At 36.8% G+C, this 18,375-nt stretch overlaps 1 protein-coding gene across 12 annotated transcripts in view; it reads right to left on the reverse strand.

The window, feature by feature from the left end:
* The window catches only part of PTPRM (protein tyrosine phosphatase receptor type M), a 470,301-nt gene that overhangs the window by 162,824 nt on the left and 289,102 nt on the right, over positions 1-18,375 (reverse strand). For 7 of the 12 annotated variants that reach the window (XM_071737183.1, XM_071737191.1, XM_071737186.1 and 4 more), the window contains exons 12-14: positions 17,019-17,292; positions 15,861-15,897; positions 11,235-11,309 (exon numbers count right to left, since the gene is read on the reverse strand). In XM_071737183.1, the coding sequence (XP_071593284.1) occupies positions 11,235-11,309; positions 15,861-15,897; positions 17,019-17,292 (386 nt within the window). The remainder of the gene's footprint in view (positions 1-11,234; positions 11,310-15,860; positions 15,898-17,018; positions 17,293-18,375) is intronic. The other 5 variants (XM_071737189.1, XM_071737194.1, XM_071737193.1 and 2 more) reach the window with 1 other exon arrangement.

Consider the following 18,375-nt stretch of genomic DNA (forward strand, 5'->3'; position numbering starts at 1 on the left):
TAAATCAGATCAGGAGCCCCACTGAGCTAAGAACAGTGCAAGCACACAGCTAAGCAATCTTTGCCACTGAAAGCATGCTATCTAGCTGGGCTGGGCTGTAATAAGCAGGTATAGCAATTGCAGGTGGGAGATAGAGGCAAATACTCCTCAGAAAATGCACTTACAATACAAAAATAAATAAACACTTCTGTCCTTCCTGGTTTTTTTGTCTAGCTGGTATCACTCAGCATTCCCAAGCAGTAACACAGCAGAAACAGAGGGATTTTTAATGGATGACATTGGTTAGGGTGTTTCAAGTCTGGAAGTAACAAACAAGGCTCATAAACATTGAGGTAGGAAACACAGAAGTACAAGAAGGCAAGGGCTGGGATAGAATGCAGTACAACAAAATAAAAAATACACAAATATGTCTGTGCTACTAATATGAAGAGAGATGTTTCACCAGAGGGAGGTCAAATCCTTAAAGCCTTCAAATTACACCTGAATGGGGCAGCAGTGCAAAATGTCCAGTTTTCCCCAGAAGTTTACTCAGCATTCTTACCCCCATCTCCCCCACGACTGCATAAAACTGTAGCCTCATTTTTAAGGAGATACCAGCTTTACTGGTGTTATGAAAATACAAGCCAGTCAACCATGCTTTTTATTGGAATTTCAAGTGCATTCCAGGTGCCAGGATTTGTGACTGTCTTGGAGAATACCCAAAACACATACAGTTTTTTAGATGAAATGAATTACCACCCTGGCTAGTCTGTTTATACTGTAAGTGACTGGCATTCAGTCCTCATCTGCTAGCCAGTGTGTATTCTGCTAACAGTCTTTGTTTTATTACTCCTGGTAGAACTCCAGCTAAAGGAGAAAGTTCTCCCTCCCCTTCCTCATTGTTACCTTTCAAATCTGTGTTCCTAGTTCTCCTCTGAAACTGTATTGCTTTTTTGTCCATATGGTAGAAGTTAAGAGGTGTTGTTGGGCAGGCTATAATTTGTGACAGAAGGTGGGATTGATCAGTATTTTTTCCAGTTTTCTTTCTCTATTCCATGCCTTGAATATGTTAGTTTTGTAAATGCTTCAGAGTAAGGTCTGCTTTACTTCTCTTTTTACAGTGTTTTTCCTTTTCTGTTTCTGACTGCTTTTGGAAATGCTCATGTATAAACTGCTTTTTCCACAGGGCAGGGATTATGTTTTCTTTCTGTTTTGCTAAGCACAGGAGCCATTTAAGTGCTGAAACTGATGTATTCTGATTTTCCTTCCTGTGATGGGTTAGCACCCATTAAATATATTTTTGAATGTCTGGGAAAGAAGGCAAGCAGCACTTATATTTTTGCAGGGGAGTATCTTCTCTGCAATTTATGATATACATATTGCTGGGTAAAGATATTCCTTTTTGAAAAAGAAAATAATTCTGTACCCTTCTACAAGCCAACCATGCTGATTTGGTACATTGTTTGTTTGGTGTTTTTTAAATGTAAGGGAAAAAAGCTTTGTTTACAGTTCTATGCTAAGAAGGGACTTTCAAAAATAAGGCTCCTCTGTTTAACAATAATTATGAATTATTAATCTTGTTTGTGATATTCTTTACAAAAATGTAAATATGAGTGACAAAGAACTGCATGAAAAGAAATGCAGAGAACTGCTTTGGTGATGAATATGACTCATTTAACTGACTATCAAATGAACTATCTCTCACTGGTAGATGATTCATGTTGGTGCATGTGAGCAAAAGATTTTTTTTTTTTGTTAAACATCTGTGGTTTTGGTTGTCAGAAATAATAGCATTCTTTACAAAACATGCATAAACCAAATGAAATTCCCAGTTTGACATGTACGTTTTGGTCTCACCAGAATTTATTTTTAAAGGGGTTTTAATCCATGCTCCCTGGACTGGATATTTTCTGGAGATTGTTTTTTTTTAAAAAGGACTTACAGATAAACTGGAAGCAAACCTTGATAAACAGCTCATTTTCTCCTTAGCAGGAAAGCCTCCAACTCTATTTTTTTTTAATTCTTTTGTCAAGGAAATTTAAATTATTTAAATTCATAAAATTTTACCTCCCCAGTGGGTACCCAAGCAGTTGGAAGCCCTCACTCATACTGGAAGAAAGAGAGTGTAAATCCTCACACATTATTAGCACTGACATCATTAAGGGATGTTTAGAGCATATGGAACAGCTACATCACAACCAGAAATTAATAACGAGTTTAGAATATACAGATGTGCTGGATCTCCTTCTTAGAAATAAATAATTTTGTAAAGAAAAAATACAAACCTTAAGCTTTCAAATGGTCCTAAAGAGCACCTTCACACACTTCAGTTTATTCTATAAAGCTAAAAATCTGGTTACATATTTATAAGTATTTTCTCTATGTGGCCAAAGAAGTAGCCACAGTGGTAAACATCACAGACCTCTCCGCCAATGAAAGGGAAGATCATGGCAGCATATTTGGAAGACAGATCCCTGCCACTGAAATAAAAGATAAAATCCTGACTACTATGAAAAGACAAAACTGGATTTCAAACTGCTTTCTGACTACCCAAACACAACAATGCCAATAGGACTCCACGAGATGCAAATATCTGATTAAGAAGGGTGATTGAGTAGCAATGGAACATACTTGCATCAGATTAGCTGTAAACATGTAGGTCTCATATTGATAAGGATCCTCATAAGGATGAGCAAGTCTGAGAAAGAGGCACCAACAAAGGCTGGAGCTGTAGTTGTAGCAGTACTTTGAAATGTAGGGTTAGCTTCCCACTGATGCTGTGTGAAATGGGTCTCACTTGGAGCCATCTAATAACCTGACTGCTATAAACAAGAAGTCCTAGAGGTATAATGTACAACAAGGGGAGCTTTTAGCTTTGACACACTTTGATTTTATGGTTCTCTGCATAACCTCAAGAAAAACACTACTCAGGGTAGAAGACAGTGTCTCTCAAACTAGCTTTAAGGAAATTAAAGCAGTCGGTTCAAGACTGATTCTGTCCATACATATACTAAGCAAGACAGCACGTCATGATAGCCACTCCTATAGAAAAGGGTAAATTTGTATTACCCTCACCATAGACATTTGTATTTTACCTATTGTAGAAGGAGATCTCTGGCTGACTTTCATGATTTCAACACCAATCTGCTCATGAAAATATACTGAAAACTGTGTATAACTATCAGATATCCCTGATGTCTGTTTATTTCAGCTATCTTCTACAAAGAGGAAAGGTGCAGGTTTGAAGCTTGAAGTGGACTCTGACTTCTTTAAAATAGGCAAAATGTAGTTTTACTTATCCTCAACTGGCCTTCACCAGGCAAGCAAGATGTGAAGTCAAATCAGAGCAACATTTCTGGAGGTGGCCTGCTGAGGGTGAAACTGAGCCACAGAACTAGCTGTTCTATGGAAACTGAAAAACACAAGTGTTATTTTCCATTCAGGAATGCAGAAGATGACATCCAACATGGCAAATGAGAAACCTGAAGTTATGGGTAGAAAGTAGTGGAGTAAGGTACTGTAATCTACTTTTGCTGCCACTGAAAACAGTGGAAAAGTTTCATTGGAGAAGATCCAAATGGAAATTTAGCAAAAACCTTGAAAGTTTGCCAGTAGGAGGAATGGGGGCTGGGAGGTAGAAGGACAGTATAGTTCAGGGCTCCCAGTGTTACATCTGCACATCCGTGCACTTTTGGCCTAGTCTGCCACTGGCTCACAGGTGAGGCTGACATTCCTGGAAAATTCCATAGCCAGCCTCCCCAGTCTCCATCCCCATTATACCACTTACAAAGGGTTCTTCAGTAATCCTTCAAACCTGTCACACTCTCAGAATTTTCTTATCATTACTCAACATCTACCTATTTCTTTGGAGGAAACCATAACATAGCTCGTTCTATGCAAAGATAAATGAAAGTAGGCATGCAGATTGGTAAAAATGTATTTTTTATAAATTTACAAAAAGCAGGAAAAAAGATGCAAAACTTTTTTTAAAGCATTCCCAGAATCAATACTGTTTTGGGGCAGGAACATTGGCTAGAGGAGCTGGAAAGGAAAATCAGGACTAAAAACAGGACTAAAAAGGAGAAATAATTCCACAGAATTCTAAATCTGCTTTTTCCTTTCAGAAACATTTACAATACTGCCTGTCCAATCTGAAACAGATTGGAGGAACCAAGATCCTAGTACAACGGTCTAGGCCTCCTCTGAGTGGTTATCATTGATTTACTTTTAATTTCTGATATATCTCCTCTAAGTTTTAGGGGCTATAGAAAAAATCTCTATCTGCTACTTTTACCATTGGTTCTTTTCATATCACTTTTAATCATTGACACATCCACTCATAACCAGAAGCTGTCCAATTCAATGGCAGCAGACTGAAAAGTGCAAAATACAACCATTTTACTTCAAAAAAAAGTTTAATGAATACTTTGTTTCTGGCCTATGACAATTAACCATTTTTCCTTTTTCCTATTCTGTTTCCAATGTGAACTCAGAAGATGAAACGGAACCTGAAACTACTGAATTTCCCCTCTTGTCAGCTTGAAACCACATGAGGCAGCAATCTTCCCCACTTTTATGCAAAACTGTGAGTCAGCTTTCATCTGCACGGGAGTTTTCTATTTACATAAAAACTTCTTAGTGGTCAGCAATAAACAAAAAATCAGATGAAGAGAAGGAAATGAAAGCTCAAAGTCTGGGAAAAATAAAGACTTGAAAAAGCATACATATACTTGAGTGCTTTTCCCAGAGCACTAAAATCATTGGCCCTTGTAGTCAAACTTCCATTACTGCAGAAAGAGACATTTTCAATACAATGCCTGGAGAAGCCAGTGCTAAAACCTCATCAATAACTACAGCTATGGCTCGCATAGTATTGAGCTATTACCAAGCAGACAAATGCAGCTTTGATATTTATTAAAATTTCAGTTATTTCAAGGAATCAAAACCGAGTGAATGGCTGAAACATTATTTTGCCCAAGGTAGTCTGTTCTATGTCTTTTCATTAAAGTTGACAAAATTACTCTTCTCTTTGCTGCACTACTCTATTTAACTGTAACACATTCACTTATACATGAATACACAGGTAATCCATGTAATACTGTATTACAGATTTATTAAACTCTCCTACAAACATGGAATTTGCAGCTCTTTAGAACTACAAGTTATTTTACCCGTACTGGTCCCACATTTTCTTTTGAATTAAAATTCTAATTGCTTAGCATTTTATGAATACAGTCAATAAAAAACACCACTGAAATTCACAGGTTTTTTTAGACACTAATTATATCTCTGAGTTTCTCTCTCTTCCCTTGTCTCTCCTTAATTTTTCATTGTGGGAAATGCAAAACATATTCTGCTTTGAATGTAAAAATCAGAGGCTTTTTTTTTTTGACAGAAATTAATTAAGACACTGTATGACATACAGCCATGCTCTCAAAATTACCTACTTGTATTTTTTTACTTTGTTTTCTATTTTCTGCTTCTCTGTAGACTGCTGATGTTGAAATACTTTGGATTAGATGTGATATGAATGATACTACACAGGTGGCAGAGATTTCTTATGTTTGTTAAGAATTTATCCCGGTCATTTCATTCATATTGTTATTTTCATATGAATCCCTGATCAGAGTCTCTGGATTTTCTGTGATGACTCAAACACATTCAAAACTAAGGATGCTAATTCATTTTCAGAAAACATTGCAGGAATTCTTACTGTTGTAAAACATGAACTGGAGTACTTAATATCGCTAACAGAATCACATTGGTAACTGACTTCTAGTCAGTTCAAGTTTTCTATTGTCTACAGCTGGCCTGAAGTTATATTATGGGTTATTTCAGCATTTTTGAATTATTATTAGCATTATTTTTAGGCCTTCATTGTCTAATTGTTTAACTTGAGCTCTTCTTCAAGTGCTCTGCAGAAAATGTACTTATGTTTAAAATCCTTGATGCTTTGGCTGCACTGTCTTAAAAACAGAAAACCTGGCATTTGACTCTAATATATGAGGGGAAAAAAAACAAGAGAAAAGGAAACAGTAGCTCCCATGGCACTCCTGTATCCTCTTAACATTTTCTTGTAACTATACTGTTTTATAGATGAAACTGTCACTGCAAAAATGACAAATATAACACATAAAAGAACAAAAATGGGCAATAAATCACAAGTGACACTCCAGCCCACTGAAATACATTCATCCGGTGCTGCATAAAGTAGGAACATATCCTCTTGCTTGGCATTCTGCTCAGCTGAGCAAGAGGGCCAGAATCCTTGAACAACAGGTACAACCAGCACTGGCACCATCACATAAAAACAGGCTTAGAATTTCACTTTGGAGAGTCACATTGTCAAGTTTCAGAGGCTGTGTCCTGGTTTGGGCCAGTGCTGTCCTAGCATTAAACCGTGACAGACTGGAAACATGATCAGGTTCCTCAAAGGTCCATCCAACCTGGCCCTGCATGCTTCCAGGGAGGGGACATCCACAACTTCTCTGGGCATCCTCTTCCAGTGTCTCATTGCCCACATAGGAAACCAGCTGCCCTGTTTCCTTCTGGAATGGGCCCACATTTTCCCCAGTTTTCCTTTATCATCGATGCACCTATAGAAACTGTTCTTGTTGCCCTTAACCCCCTTGCCAGATCCAATTCTCTCTGTGCTTTTGCTTTCTTAACCTGATCTCTTGCTTTTCTGACTACTTCTCTGTCCTTCTCCCAGGCTATCTGGTCCTTGCTTCCACCCTCTGTAAACTTTGTTTTTACACCTAAGTGTGTCCAGGAGTTCCTTGCTCATCCATGAATGTTAAAAAGAATTTGAGGGCTTATAATGGTGTTGTGACACCACTCTCTGGTAATAGCAAAGTCACCACCCAAAGATCCAAAGGCATCCCATTATCCCATGGAAGAAGAGGGGTGGTGGTCCAATCCTAGGAGATCCTAGGCCCAATCTCTCCTTTTTTATGCTATCAGTTTCTTGCTGCCCAACAGCAGCCAATTACTGCTAGTCCTGACTTGGTCTGGAAAGTTCTGCAGAGTGGCTTCCTCCTTTGTAGCTGGCAACAATCTCTGGCTTTGTGATTTCCCTTTACTTGTCTCTTCTCAGCTGAGTCAACAGTTTCTGGCCTTGCAGCTTTCCCTCTTATCAAGGAGCTGTCTGTTCTCAAGCTTTATGTCCTCCCCTCTTCACTTTTCTCAAGCTGTTCCTAAATTCGTGCTGTTGGTTTTGTGTTAATAAGCAACCTGTGATTTCAGAAATGCAGTATAATCTAGAGGAAATCCCTTGACATTAAAAAATTTCAATGAAATTGTGATTTCAATGATATCAATGATTTCAGCTGATTTTTTTTTTTTTCCAATTTTATGGAGGAATGTCTGAGAACAGAACCTGACCTAAACCATAGCAATAAATCTTGCTATATATTGAATACCCATCTGAGGAAATCTGTATAGTTTATTATGCTGCAAACTTCATAAAGGAGGAGAAACCAACTGGGATTGTTTTATGACTGTTTTTAATGTGTTCATAAAATATGCTGCTCATCTATACCTTTGGTATGCAGGGTAAAAATAATTTTCAGCTTTAAGATTTTCACTATGTTTTTAAAAAATTCTTCAAAACTCCTAAGTGTTGTGATTCTACAAAACTCCTGACATGCCTTTTTGTATCTGATTTGAACCAGAAATTTCAGCTATGAGGATTGTTGAATACAGAACTTTCCCTTCCATCTGCATGTGTAATTAATGATGGGTAGTAAAAAGAACATTCTATGGAAATCTGTCTTAATAATATCCAGTAAAGTAGTGGCTGCTTGACTAAATCATAAATACTTTAATTTAAATATAAGTAGCTCAGACATACTTCAACAATTAAGAAAATGTCTGAAAGAATGAACACCCTAATCATAATTCCAAGCATGCTATTTTACCAGAATGCAGATAGAACAAAAGAGATGAGGGCCAAGTGAACAACAAATATGTTCAATTCAAATCTGCTACATGAAGTGTCTCTTACAAAATGGTGAAGCAAAATGCAAGTTCTTTCAGGCTTTCTCAAAACCATGGATTTGTTATTCAACTTTAAAGTTAAGATCATACAACCACTCATGTATGTGTTAAGTTTTTTGTTAACATTTTACATTATTTCAACCATCTTGTTAAACCATTTTTGTTGATGAAAACATGGAGATGGCATCATAAGGACTATAATGCTTCATGTACACTTAGTCTTCTGTCCTGGTTGACAGATGACAGATACTTAGATATTCTCCCTGCCTGTTGGAGGACAAGGTAAATTAAGTGGATTTCAAAATAGCTACTTTATGTAAGGTTAACACTGAAAGCTAAACACTATCCTCTAAAAGGACTGCTTACTTATTATGTTACTTTATTAGTGTTAATATTTTATTCATTAATACTAACAGTACTCATTTGCCTATTTTCACTTGTCTGAATCAAAAATCACACTGGTGACTTTACAGCATGTCCTGCAACACAAGACAGCTGCTCTGTAGGAATTTAAGTGTAACTGCAAGGAAAAGTTCCCTTTGCTACAGGCTGCAAAGGTATATTGAAGCAAGGAGTGACTGTCAAGATATTTAGGGCAAACAGCATGTAATATTATAGACCAAAGTCATCTTGGTTTTAGATGAAAAAGAAGGAGGACAAAGAGGAAGAAATAATGCATTGTTTATAAACTGCATCAGTAAGGGCCAGGATGAGCTGGTGATGAGGGCAGAGAAAATGAGTGCAAGGAGAGCTGGTAAAAAGCTGAGCTGTATTATAATGATCTTTCTGAAGAGGAAGACTTTTCAAAACTGGAAACAATGCTCAAGAATGCAGCCAAGATTTTAAATTTTCATTATGTAACCATCAACTTCCCACCTGAAAAAAAGAAAATCCCAACCCTGACCTCCCCACTGCCTGTTATGTATCTCCTTAAAAGCTAAAAGACAAAAGTAATTTCTTGATCTCAAAGGTAATTACTTCAGTGCTGAGCAAAGAAGTGGGGAAAAGACATAGAATGGAAATTGCTCTATTACATTATTTAACAGTTAAAGCTGTATTGTCCTATGACTTCCACATAAAGAAGTCCTGTGAATTGTAGATCCTTTCCACAGTGTAGGAATATGTAGGAGAAACGTGTGGGGAGAATATGCATTATGCCCTGCTTCCTCATGTCCAACCAAGCTCCTAGAGATCTTTTTTTAAGAAAATCTTACGCTTCCTCATGGATACTGCAGATAGCAGTATTGCTGTACTGCCCTGAAGTCAAAACATCTGCCTAAGGGACCTCTACACAGCATGTCTCTGTAGAAAAAGATTAATTCCTGTTGTTGTCATGGGATCAACCATGTGGGTTGGGAGAGGTTTTTTTCACTCCCTATTGCAGTTGTGGCAACTGAGAAGGAAGAATATGCCTATTTTTTTCCCATCACACAGTCTTTCAAACAGGAGAAGGGGCTGCAGAAATGATGAGAGGATTTCAGAGGCTTTTAATACATTTCACAGAAAACCATAAATGCTGTTTGCAGGTATCATTTGATACTTTCTTTTTCACTACAAAAATTAGTTCCTGGAAGAAATTTACTTTTTTTTTTTTTTTTTTTAAAGAAAATAAGTCACAGATCTGACAGACTACCAGAGTGCCAATACTATGAGCCATCAGAGACAAAGCAACCAAATAAATACATTGCTGGATGTCCTATGCTAGCTGTATCTCTGTTCTCTTTTTGTTAACTACTATAGCCATCTCCCCCTTGTGGAACAGGCATAAGTCCTGCATTTCCTGTAGCTACTCAGTTTTGTATTAAAACAAACAAAAAACAAAATAAGAAAAACGTAATTATCCACATGGAAAAATATGTAAGCTTCTGTGAATACTGTGCTGAAGAAAATGAAACTTGTTAAATTTCAAAGACTTGGAAGAGATCTTTGTTTCCTCAAAGCTTTATTTGTATTTCTAAGTAAAAGATAATTGAGCTATAGAAACGTATGTGGACAGAGCTTCTGACAAGCAGGACTATCAAGAACCTAGCATCATCTAAAGATGTTATTCTGGTTAGTTCATGTTATTGAACGTAATATGAATTTGCATGCAACAGTTTTGTCTTGATTGACACGGTAACTTGAGCATTAAGGATCACTCAGCTTTTTTATTATAACACATATCACATAATTAAAAGCTATAGCATGCATATCACTAATCCTCTCATCTTAAGCTGATCATTTAACTGCCTCTTAACTGACTACAGCAGTATCCAGCTGCTAAGCATCTGAACTCCTCCTCATGACTTAGACAACCCAGCAGCAACACAATATTCTTCCCAAGTAACTGTGCCAGTATTCCCATGGAAGGCAGTGATTTTATCATATGCTAAACACCGATGGACCAGGTCTCACTTCCCCTGTAACATACTGCATCAAACCCACCTTAGATTCTAGAGTTTTTAATGTTCATTATCTCCACTAGAAAATAAAAAGGTTTCCAGATCTCTTAAAAGATTTATGGATGTGTTTGTTTACTGAAAAAATGAATAACTTCCCCAGGTTCATTAAGATTTCCTGGTACACTTCAAACTAGCCTTCAAGCTACACACAGCTTAATAATTGTCTCACTTGTGTACTGAGTTTACTTTGACAACTAGATTTAAAAACCTTACAGTCTTGTTCATTCTCATATGTCACATACTAGATGATATTGCTTTATTGATAGAATTCATGAATGATGTAATTAAAATCTAATCAATTTTATTTATTTTAATCATTTGCATACTTAAATGTTGCCAGAAAATATGAACATTCTGCAGAATAAAAACCAAAAAAAACCCCATTGACACAATATCTTTGTCCTAACTTTGCATGCAACTCTCAAGACTGAATTATTTAGAAATTCTAGTATCTTGATCTAATGATACAGAAAAAACCAAACAGGTAGACAGTTATATATCTATAATTAAACTGATAATTTGTGGATGGAGTGAGACTAGGTCTCTTGACAATATCAGGCTTGAAGGGACATTCCACAGATCACACAGAAAATGGGCACATGCAGCGGAGTTGTACATACAGGGATGTGTGTGTAAGTTTTGGTGCCAAGCACACGGGTTAATCTAATGAAGCGGAAGAAAAATTTTAAACAAAAAGAAACCTTTAACACAGAAAACTCTTTACGAGCAGAAAAATGGAGAAATTGTCAGGGAAAAGGAGCCGAAGAAAATGAGACAAAATGGGCATGATGAGTTGTCTGTAGTTGAACATCTGACCTGTTAGTTGGTCGTCGCCTGCGGCAGGGGCGATGCGAATGTATGGTGTTGTAAGCTGAGTCACGATTATCGCAGCTAAGGCAAAGGAAGATTTCCAGGTCAGCATGCATGAGGGAAAAAAAAGCCAGACTGAAGCTAGGCCAGCAAGAAGAATCGTGGTCAATAGTTTATTGTCTGAACTTCTCAGAAATGAAAACAAAAAAAAAAAACTCCCACCAGCTGTTAGTTTGGTTATTCGGCAAATTAATAAGCTTTCATAGTTGACTTTCACTCAGGAAGAGGACTCAAAAGACATTATTTACATATAATGCATTTGAGAAAATTGAAGATTCTTCAGATCTGCTAGTCACAGCACCAGACCTTCTAAGTAAACATTAATGGCTTATTCAGACCACTCTAGTATTAACTTCTCCAGATAATCTGAACTACTTTCACTTTTTGTTTTTCTATTTCATAGCAGGACATTTTGCCTGCTATAAAACATTTTGCCTACATAATATTTTTCAAAGATAATTTTCATTTATAATATATTCCTTCTACCCACTTGGGTTTTTGTTCTGTAAATGCACCCACTACACATGTACTCAACTTTTAGCATACAGAGAATGACCACTGAGAGTTGGCATGTTTTTGGTTAGGTATGTATGCAACTGTTTGAGGTCCAAGTGTCAAGTTCAGGTTTTGCCACTAAGACAAGAAAAGCTGAAAAACCTAAATTGTTTGTGTGCCTGCAGTATTCAGACTTTTCTTTTGGAGCTTAACAATCACTGACTGATAACTATTCCAGTGTCTCACACTAATAAAATCTCATATTTCTTTGTTTGTCAGCAGTTCTGTGATTGCCTCTAAATGGTTAAGCACATTATGATACATATATATTAAGGAATATAAAAAAAAATTAAAAGGTCAGATCCAACATGATGCAGCTGGAGAATGATGCAAAGAAAAAAATATTGGAAAATTAAGGACAAAATTATATGAAAGATCAGTCATTTACATAGAACAGCCTGGGTGCTATTAGAAATGTGGCAATGAGTGAGGAAAATAGATCATCTACCATCTGCAGACAATTAAACTCAAAACTGCTGCTGCATAATATTTTGAAATATCCCTCTGCAACACTGAAATGCAGTGTTGATAGTAGCTGCTAGAGTACTGTTGCTATTGGATTTAAAATATTATAGTATCCTTTTCTCTCTCATAATTAATGAAAGTCTTCTAATATTGCAAAATTAGAACAATAATGCTTCCCTCTTGAGAACTGGAATCCTAGGAGACAACCAAGATGTTTCTATCCAGACAGTGTTGCAAGTCATATCAGAAAATATAGTCTTAATATAAATCACAAAACACTACAAAGTTGATAGCAATAAACTTGGAGGAGTTTTGGAATGTTTTCAAGTTCGTCTGCTGAGATTTTGCAGTCATTAGGCTTGAAGAAAGAGTAGGTATATGAAAGTCATATTTCAAGCAAAATACGTCAACCCTTATTACCACTGGTACAAAAATCTCTTCCTGGTTTTTGTTTGTTTGTTTGTTTAATTATCTTGTCAAAAATAATGGCAGTGGAAACCTTGCAGACTCCACATTTGTATATACACCAAATAGTCACAGAGGTCCTAGAAGCCTCTCTCTTCAGAAAACTACGATCAGCAGACTGCATCACAAGAATATGCTGTCTAATCTTTTTCCTAGCAAAGTAAGTGGCAAAGGTTCCCTTTAACTTCAGCAGAAGTTGGAGAACTTTCAGCACTACAAACCCTAATATTCTGACCCTAAAACACAATTAAGGTCATTGTAATCAGGATTTTTATATGATCTCTAAAAAACCACATTTACCCAGGTTTCATTTGTAAAAATGCGATGGGCATAAAATGTACTTTTTGTTTTTTAAGTGTTGGAAATCGAGGTTGTTTAAAATACACTTGGAGGAATGAGAAGGAATAATTCAGCTGCAGATCCTACACATGCACCTGACCCGCTGGAGTTAGGATGTACTTTTCTAACAAGAAGCCTGAAAATATGATAGCAGGCTACCCAGTGCACTTTGGCTCTGATCCAGTAACAGTTCCAGTTGAGCACATGCTTGACAGTAAGCAGAGGCATTATTTCTGTTGACATCAACTGGAGTGAAATGTGAAGTACCTGTTCAAGGATTCTGCTGGATCTGGGACAAGAATCTCTGTAATCACTTACTCATTTGTTTTAATAAAAAATACAAAAGCCTACAGTGGGTCATGGAATGAACATTGCAAAACTCAGTGATAAAACAGAATTTCAATGATCTTAAGGCCTCAAGGCCACCAAAAACCTTAAGATTATCTGCAGTTGGGGTAATTAAAGGAAACACAGCTATCAAATGATATAGCTATGCTCAGGTTAGGTTCTGAGCTCCCATAATGGTCCTGAGGGCATACTTCAAACTGGCTACCCACACAGCCTTAATACAGACAATGAGGTGGCTTGGCCAAGATCAGCTGGAATGGCTTGGTGAAGCACCATGGATGCTGCATGGAGTGACCTGTATCCCAGGAAGGGCTGCCAGTGCACTTGGTGCACCTCTGAGGTCCCACATCTTCGTTTCCTGGGTAAAGGCAATGGGAATGTTGCAATAAGCAGTTTGGGGAGGGGTGTGAATAAAAGAGGAGGTGAATGGGAGAAGACAGTTCTCAGCTTTGCCCCACTGTAGATGTGGTGATTTGTGACCTACAGACACTAAGAATTTGGGCTATTCTTTCTAGTCCATTTGAGGGAAGTCCAAAGAGGGCATAAAACTCTCTTTTAATCTCAAGTATCTCTGTTAGACCTTAAGGGAAAAAAATCTGCAGAGACAGGTATAATTAATATCAGATTGAAATATGTCATAGTCTCCATCTTAAATTATAAAATCAATAAAGTTTAAAAATATAATACCGACATTAATTTTCTAAGGATGGGAACCAGGGCCTTATAGAAGCCCCCCCAGAAGGTTTTGCACCAAGAAATATAAATGCCATTGAGGACATCCCTGGTTTCAAAGTTCTCACAACAACCCCTCACACTGTCTTACAGGTTTCCTACAGGTTTTATGAAGAATTATGAAACATGCTTTCAAAAATGAAATTTATGGAGATTTGTTTAAAATAAAAGCTGTGTTTCTCACATCTCCATTGCCAAATAGGTTAGCTCAAAGTAGCTTGTTGCTATGGGAGCCATTCCAATCCATAAAGTTACCCTCACTTCTCAAATGAGAGATTTTTCAGTCAGTCAAGTAATTGAAACAGTTGAACATCCATTAATGAATTAAGACTATAAATCTTCAAATAATCTGAAATCCATATCTCTAATCACCTCTTATGATTTCTGAGGCAATGCAGTCCTGTCCCATTATCACTGAAGCTACCAGAAAACAGCAATACAGGATTCCACTTGATTCTGAAATTATTCTCTTATCTATATTTTATTGAGTTTTAGTTCAGACATTTGAAAGACTTCTATGGATTAGTGAGCAGTCTGCAAATTAGAATTAAAACTACTTCCTTTGGTTTGGAAAAAAACAAAAACCAAACAAACTGGGAACCAGTTCAAAGAGTCAGAAAAAACTGTATTTGTCACATTAGGGCAGATCCAGCCTTTCAAGAGAGACAAGTGCATGCTAACTTTGACTTTACTTTCAAGTAATGTGATTCTCATCCATCCTGCTATGATTTAGTGCTGGTAGTGAAACTGTGAAGCCCACATCTAAAGGGAATCACAGTGGACTTGGTTACATTAGGGATAACCACTCTGAGATGTGCATGATCTCCTGCAAGGAACAGTGGTACAAGGATGATGCAGGTTTTGTTTCATACTCTTACTGGGTACCCAAACCATAAGGTGGTATTATTTGTTCCTACTCTCAGCAGTACTTTATTTTATTTTCCTCTACTACAGTCTCCAAACAATCATACTATCCCATTAGTTCCTTTCCAGGCTTTGAAGTTACCACCAGCAAGAGGTACTAAAAAGGTGAGATTAAAAAGATAATCACAGACAGATCCAAGGTCCCAAAGGTAAATATATCAGCAATGTGTTTATCTTTTCTTGCTAGCACTGCTAACCTACAGCTAGCACTGTCTCAATTATAAAAATTTGTCCTATATAGTAGTATCATGTATCAAATGGTAATACCATGTGTTGACAGTCCAACAAACAGCTGATCTGTACATGGAAATGAAGAACATGATTCCTCCACTTTTCTTTTATAAAACAATTAAGATAAGATAATTGCTTATGAGTGGGGAGCAATTTTTCACTACAGATATATGAGCAGCTAGTATGCACTCTGCAGTTGGTAATTTTACAGTTCTAATACATGGAAAAGTAAAAACTCATTATTGTGAGATCATATAAAAACCCACAAAATATATTTTAAAAGCACCGTGTTCAAGTAGACAACTAAAAATAATTAATACATTTATTTTAAAAACAAACAAACAAACAAACTTCCTAAATCTCAGCTACTGACAAAAATTAATAATTTAAAATTCTGTAATAGGTTTAGTGATGCTTTTTGCCATTGTAAACACTTTGGGAAGTTTGCAAAGACCACATGAGGGAAAGGTCACCAGGCTGAAAAACAGAATACATGACATGATATGAACATACCTTTTGTGGCTACCCTGACGCAGTCGATTTTGGTTTCCTGTGTCAAATAAAGAGGAAAAAGGTCAAATTTTGTGTTTCTAAACAAGGAATGTCATCCATGATTCTACTCTTAAAAGTACTGATAAAAATGTCAGAGGATTGTTCACTTTTAATGTGCTTCATTACACATTTAACTGATTATTAAGCAACTCAGACGAGCTTTCATAATATGGACAAACACTCCTTGGGTATGCTACATAAACATTTCACTTAATATCTCTCTAAAAGTAGAAAATAAATGAAAGATATTCACATGAGCACAGGCAAGTGTTCAGATTTTTACTTCAGCAACATAATGACCTCAGGATATTTTTCTTTTTCTTACAGATACTATATTTCAAGGCATCATATTAGACAATTTTAGAAAGAAAAAATCATCACAAGTGTTGCACATTTCTGCACTGTCAGGGCACTGTGAAAAAGGGGCCATTATGGTTTCTGGCAGAAAACATTTCCAGGCTGTCAGCACAAACAGCCAAAGCTTATCAAGAATTGAAGGGCCCTGGCTAGGTCTGTCCAGGAAATGAAAAACAATTCCAGGAAGAATTACCCTGATGAAACATGATCTGCAAAGACCTTTTAACACACATTTCATTTCAGTTCCATCTTCTTATTTTTCTTCTACTGTTTGCAGAAAGGGCAAAAAAGTGGTTTCTGATTCAGTCAGGGCAACCAAATGAGAAAATGGGAGTTCAAGACATTAAAACTAAGGTAATGGAACTGGACAGGAAGTGTTAAAATCAACAGCCAAGACTGGCTTAAACTTAATGCAAAGACATCACAACACTCTCTTCTTCAGAGCACAAAACCAAACATACAAGCCAATAAACCAACAAAAAGAAACAACCAAAAAAGCTTTTGGATAATAAGGCAGAATGGTAACCTGATACTTTGTCTACTCACTATTAACAAAATGTGCTGTTTTCACTCCTCTTTTATGTAACCTTTAATCATTAAGCAATATTGTGTTAAGAAAACTATTATTTTTTTAAGATTCAGTGTGTTAAATTTTACGTTTATTGCACATTACCATTAGCAACTAAACTGGGCATCTTGCTAGTTGGTGGCATCTATTTACACAAAAATACTGTGTAAAATCACACGTGTTATAAGACTTACCCCATTAGCTCTGCTAGCAGCTTGAAAATAGATACTATAGCTCTTATGAGGAAGAAGAGGAGTGTTCCAAAAACCACTGTAGGTTTTGTTATCACCAATGGTAAATGGCTGAGCAGCTTGCAAACCATTGGCTGGAAACTCTGCAGCAAAGTAGTATCGGGAATTCAGAAGGGAGGCATTCTGGAAATGAATGGGCACTGGGTAGCATTTCAGGATTTCAGTTGTCTTTTTGGTTCTCCGTGGACGTTCTTCTTCAACAACTATTTGGTAGACACTAAATGTGTGAAAAAGAAAAAAACAAAAAGAAATATACGGGTTATTTTAAGTCTCAGGCAGTAAACTCATTCTAAAACGGTAATAGCATACAAGTATTTCTGGAAAAAAAAAACAAAATAAAACCCAAAACAAAGTGTAAAAAGCAAAGAACACAGGAAGAAAGTGCCATTTTGATATCTGAGTGCAAGAATTTCTGGATTAGATTAATGCTTTCAAATAAATTACTTTCGTTTTGAAAAAGCAAAATTAGCCTTACACGCCACAGCTTTTCATTTAGCAAACGTGCAAAACACTTTTCTGTTCAAACTCCTGTACAGGAAAAGCTTGCTTGATTAGAGCTAAAATGTAGAATTAAGTATTATGGTGTTCACAGAAGTAAGTATAAAGCTATAAATAAAATCCATCCTCTGTCCTGTCCTAAATGACATGACTAGTGAGATAAAAATGAAGCAATAAATTACAAAGAGATTGGGAATAGTGTTTGCTTACCTGTTGACATTATAACTATTTATAAACCCACATACAGAGTAAATTACAGTCTTTTAAAATTTCAGTGGTATATTGACTGTTACTGAGCAAGAACAAAGCCCTTTTTGAGGGAAGTTATTCTCGTTCAGCAAAGTTCTTTAAACATCTTAGAGATAATCATGTTTTTAGGGTGTTTCTGCACTCTGCAAAGCAATTGTGCCTGTACTTGCATTCTTTGCTGTATGGGGACCTGTAGGGAACAGTCCCTCCCTCTGCACTCTAAAGGTGCTCTGGACATTCAAACAGGAGCAAAGACATTGTGATTTCTGCTGTATATGCAAACAGTGTAATCATTATACCCTGGCAGTTGCTGTAAAAGCCTGAGTCAGTGTTTTCAAATTTGTGTAGTGGGAAGGCCAAGTCTCTAAAGAGGACTGGCTTGCAACTTTACTGCTTCACTGGGGGCCAGTGACTGTAATCAAGTTTTGTCACCAGGATTCTTGACTTCCAGTGAGTAAGTCAGTTTGAGTGACTGATATTAAGGCAGCAAGGTGTCACATTTTTGCTTATCATCTGCATGTAGTCACAGTTCATGATCTTTCAAGTGGGTAAT

Source organism: Heliangelus exortis, chromosome 2 (assembly GCF_036169615.1).
Source record: "Heliangelus exortis chromosome 2, bHelExo1.hap1, whole genome shotgun sequence".
NCBI lineage: Eukaryota > Metazoa > Chordata > Aves > Apodiformes > Trochilidae > Heliangelus > Heliangelus exortis.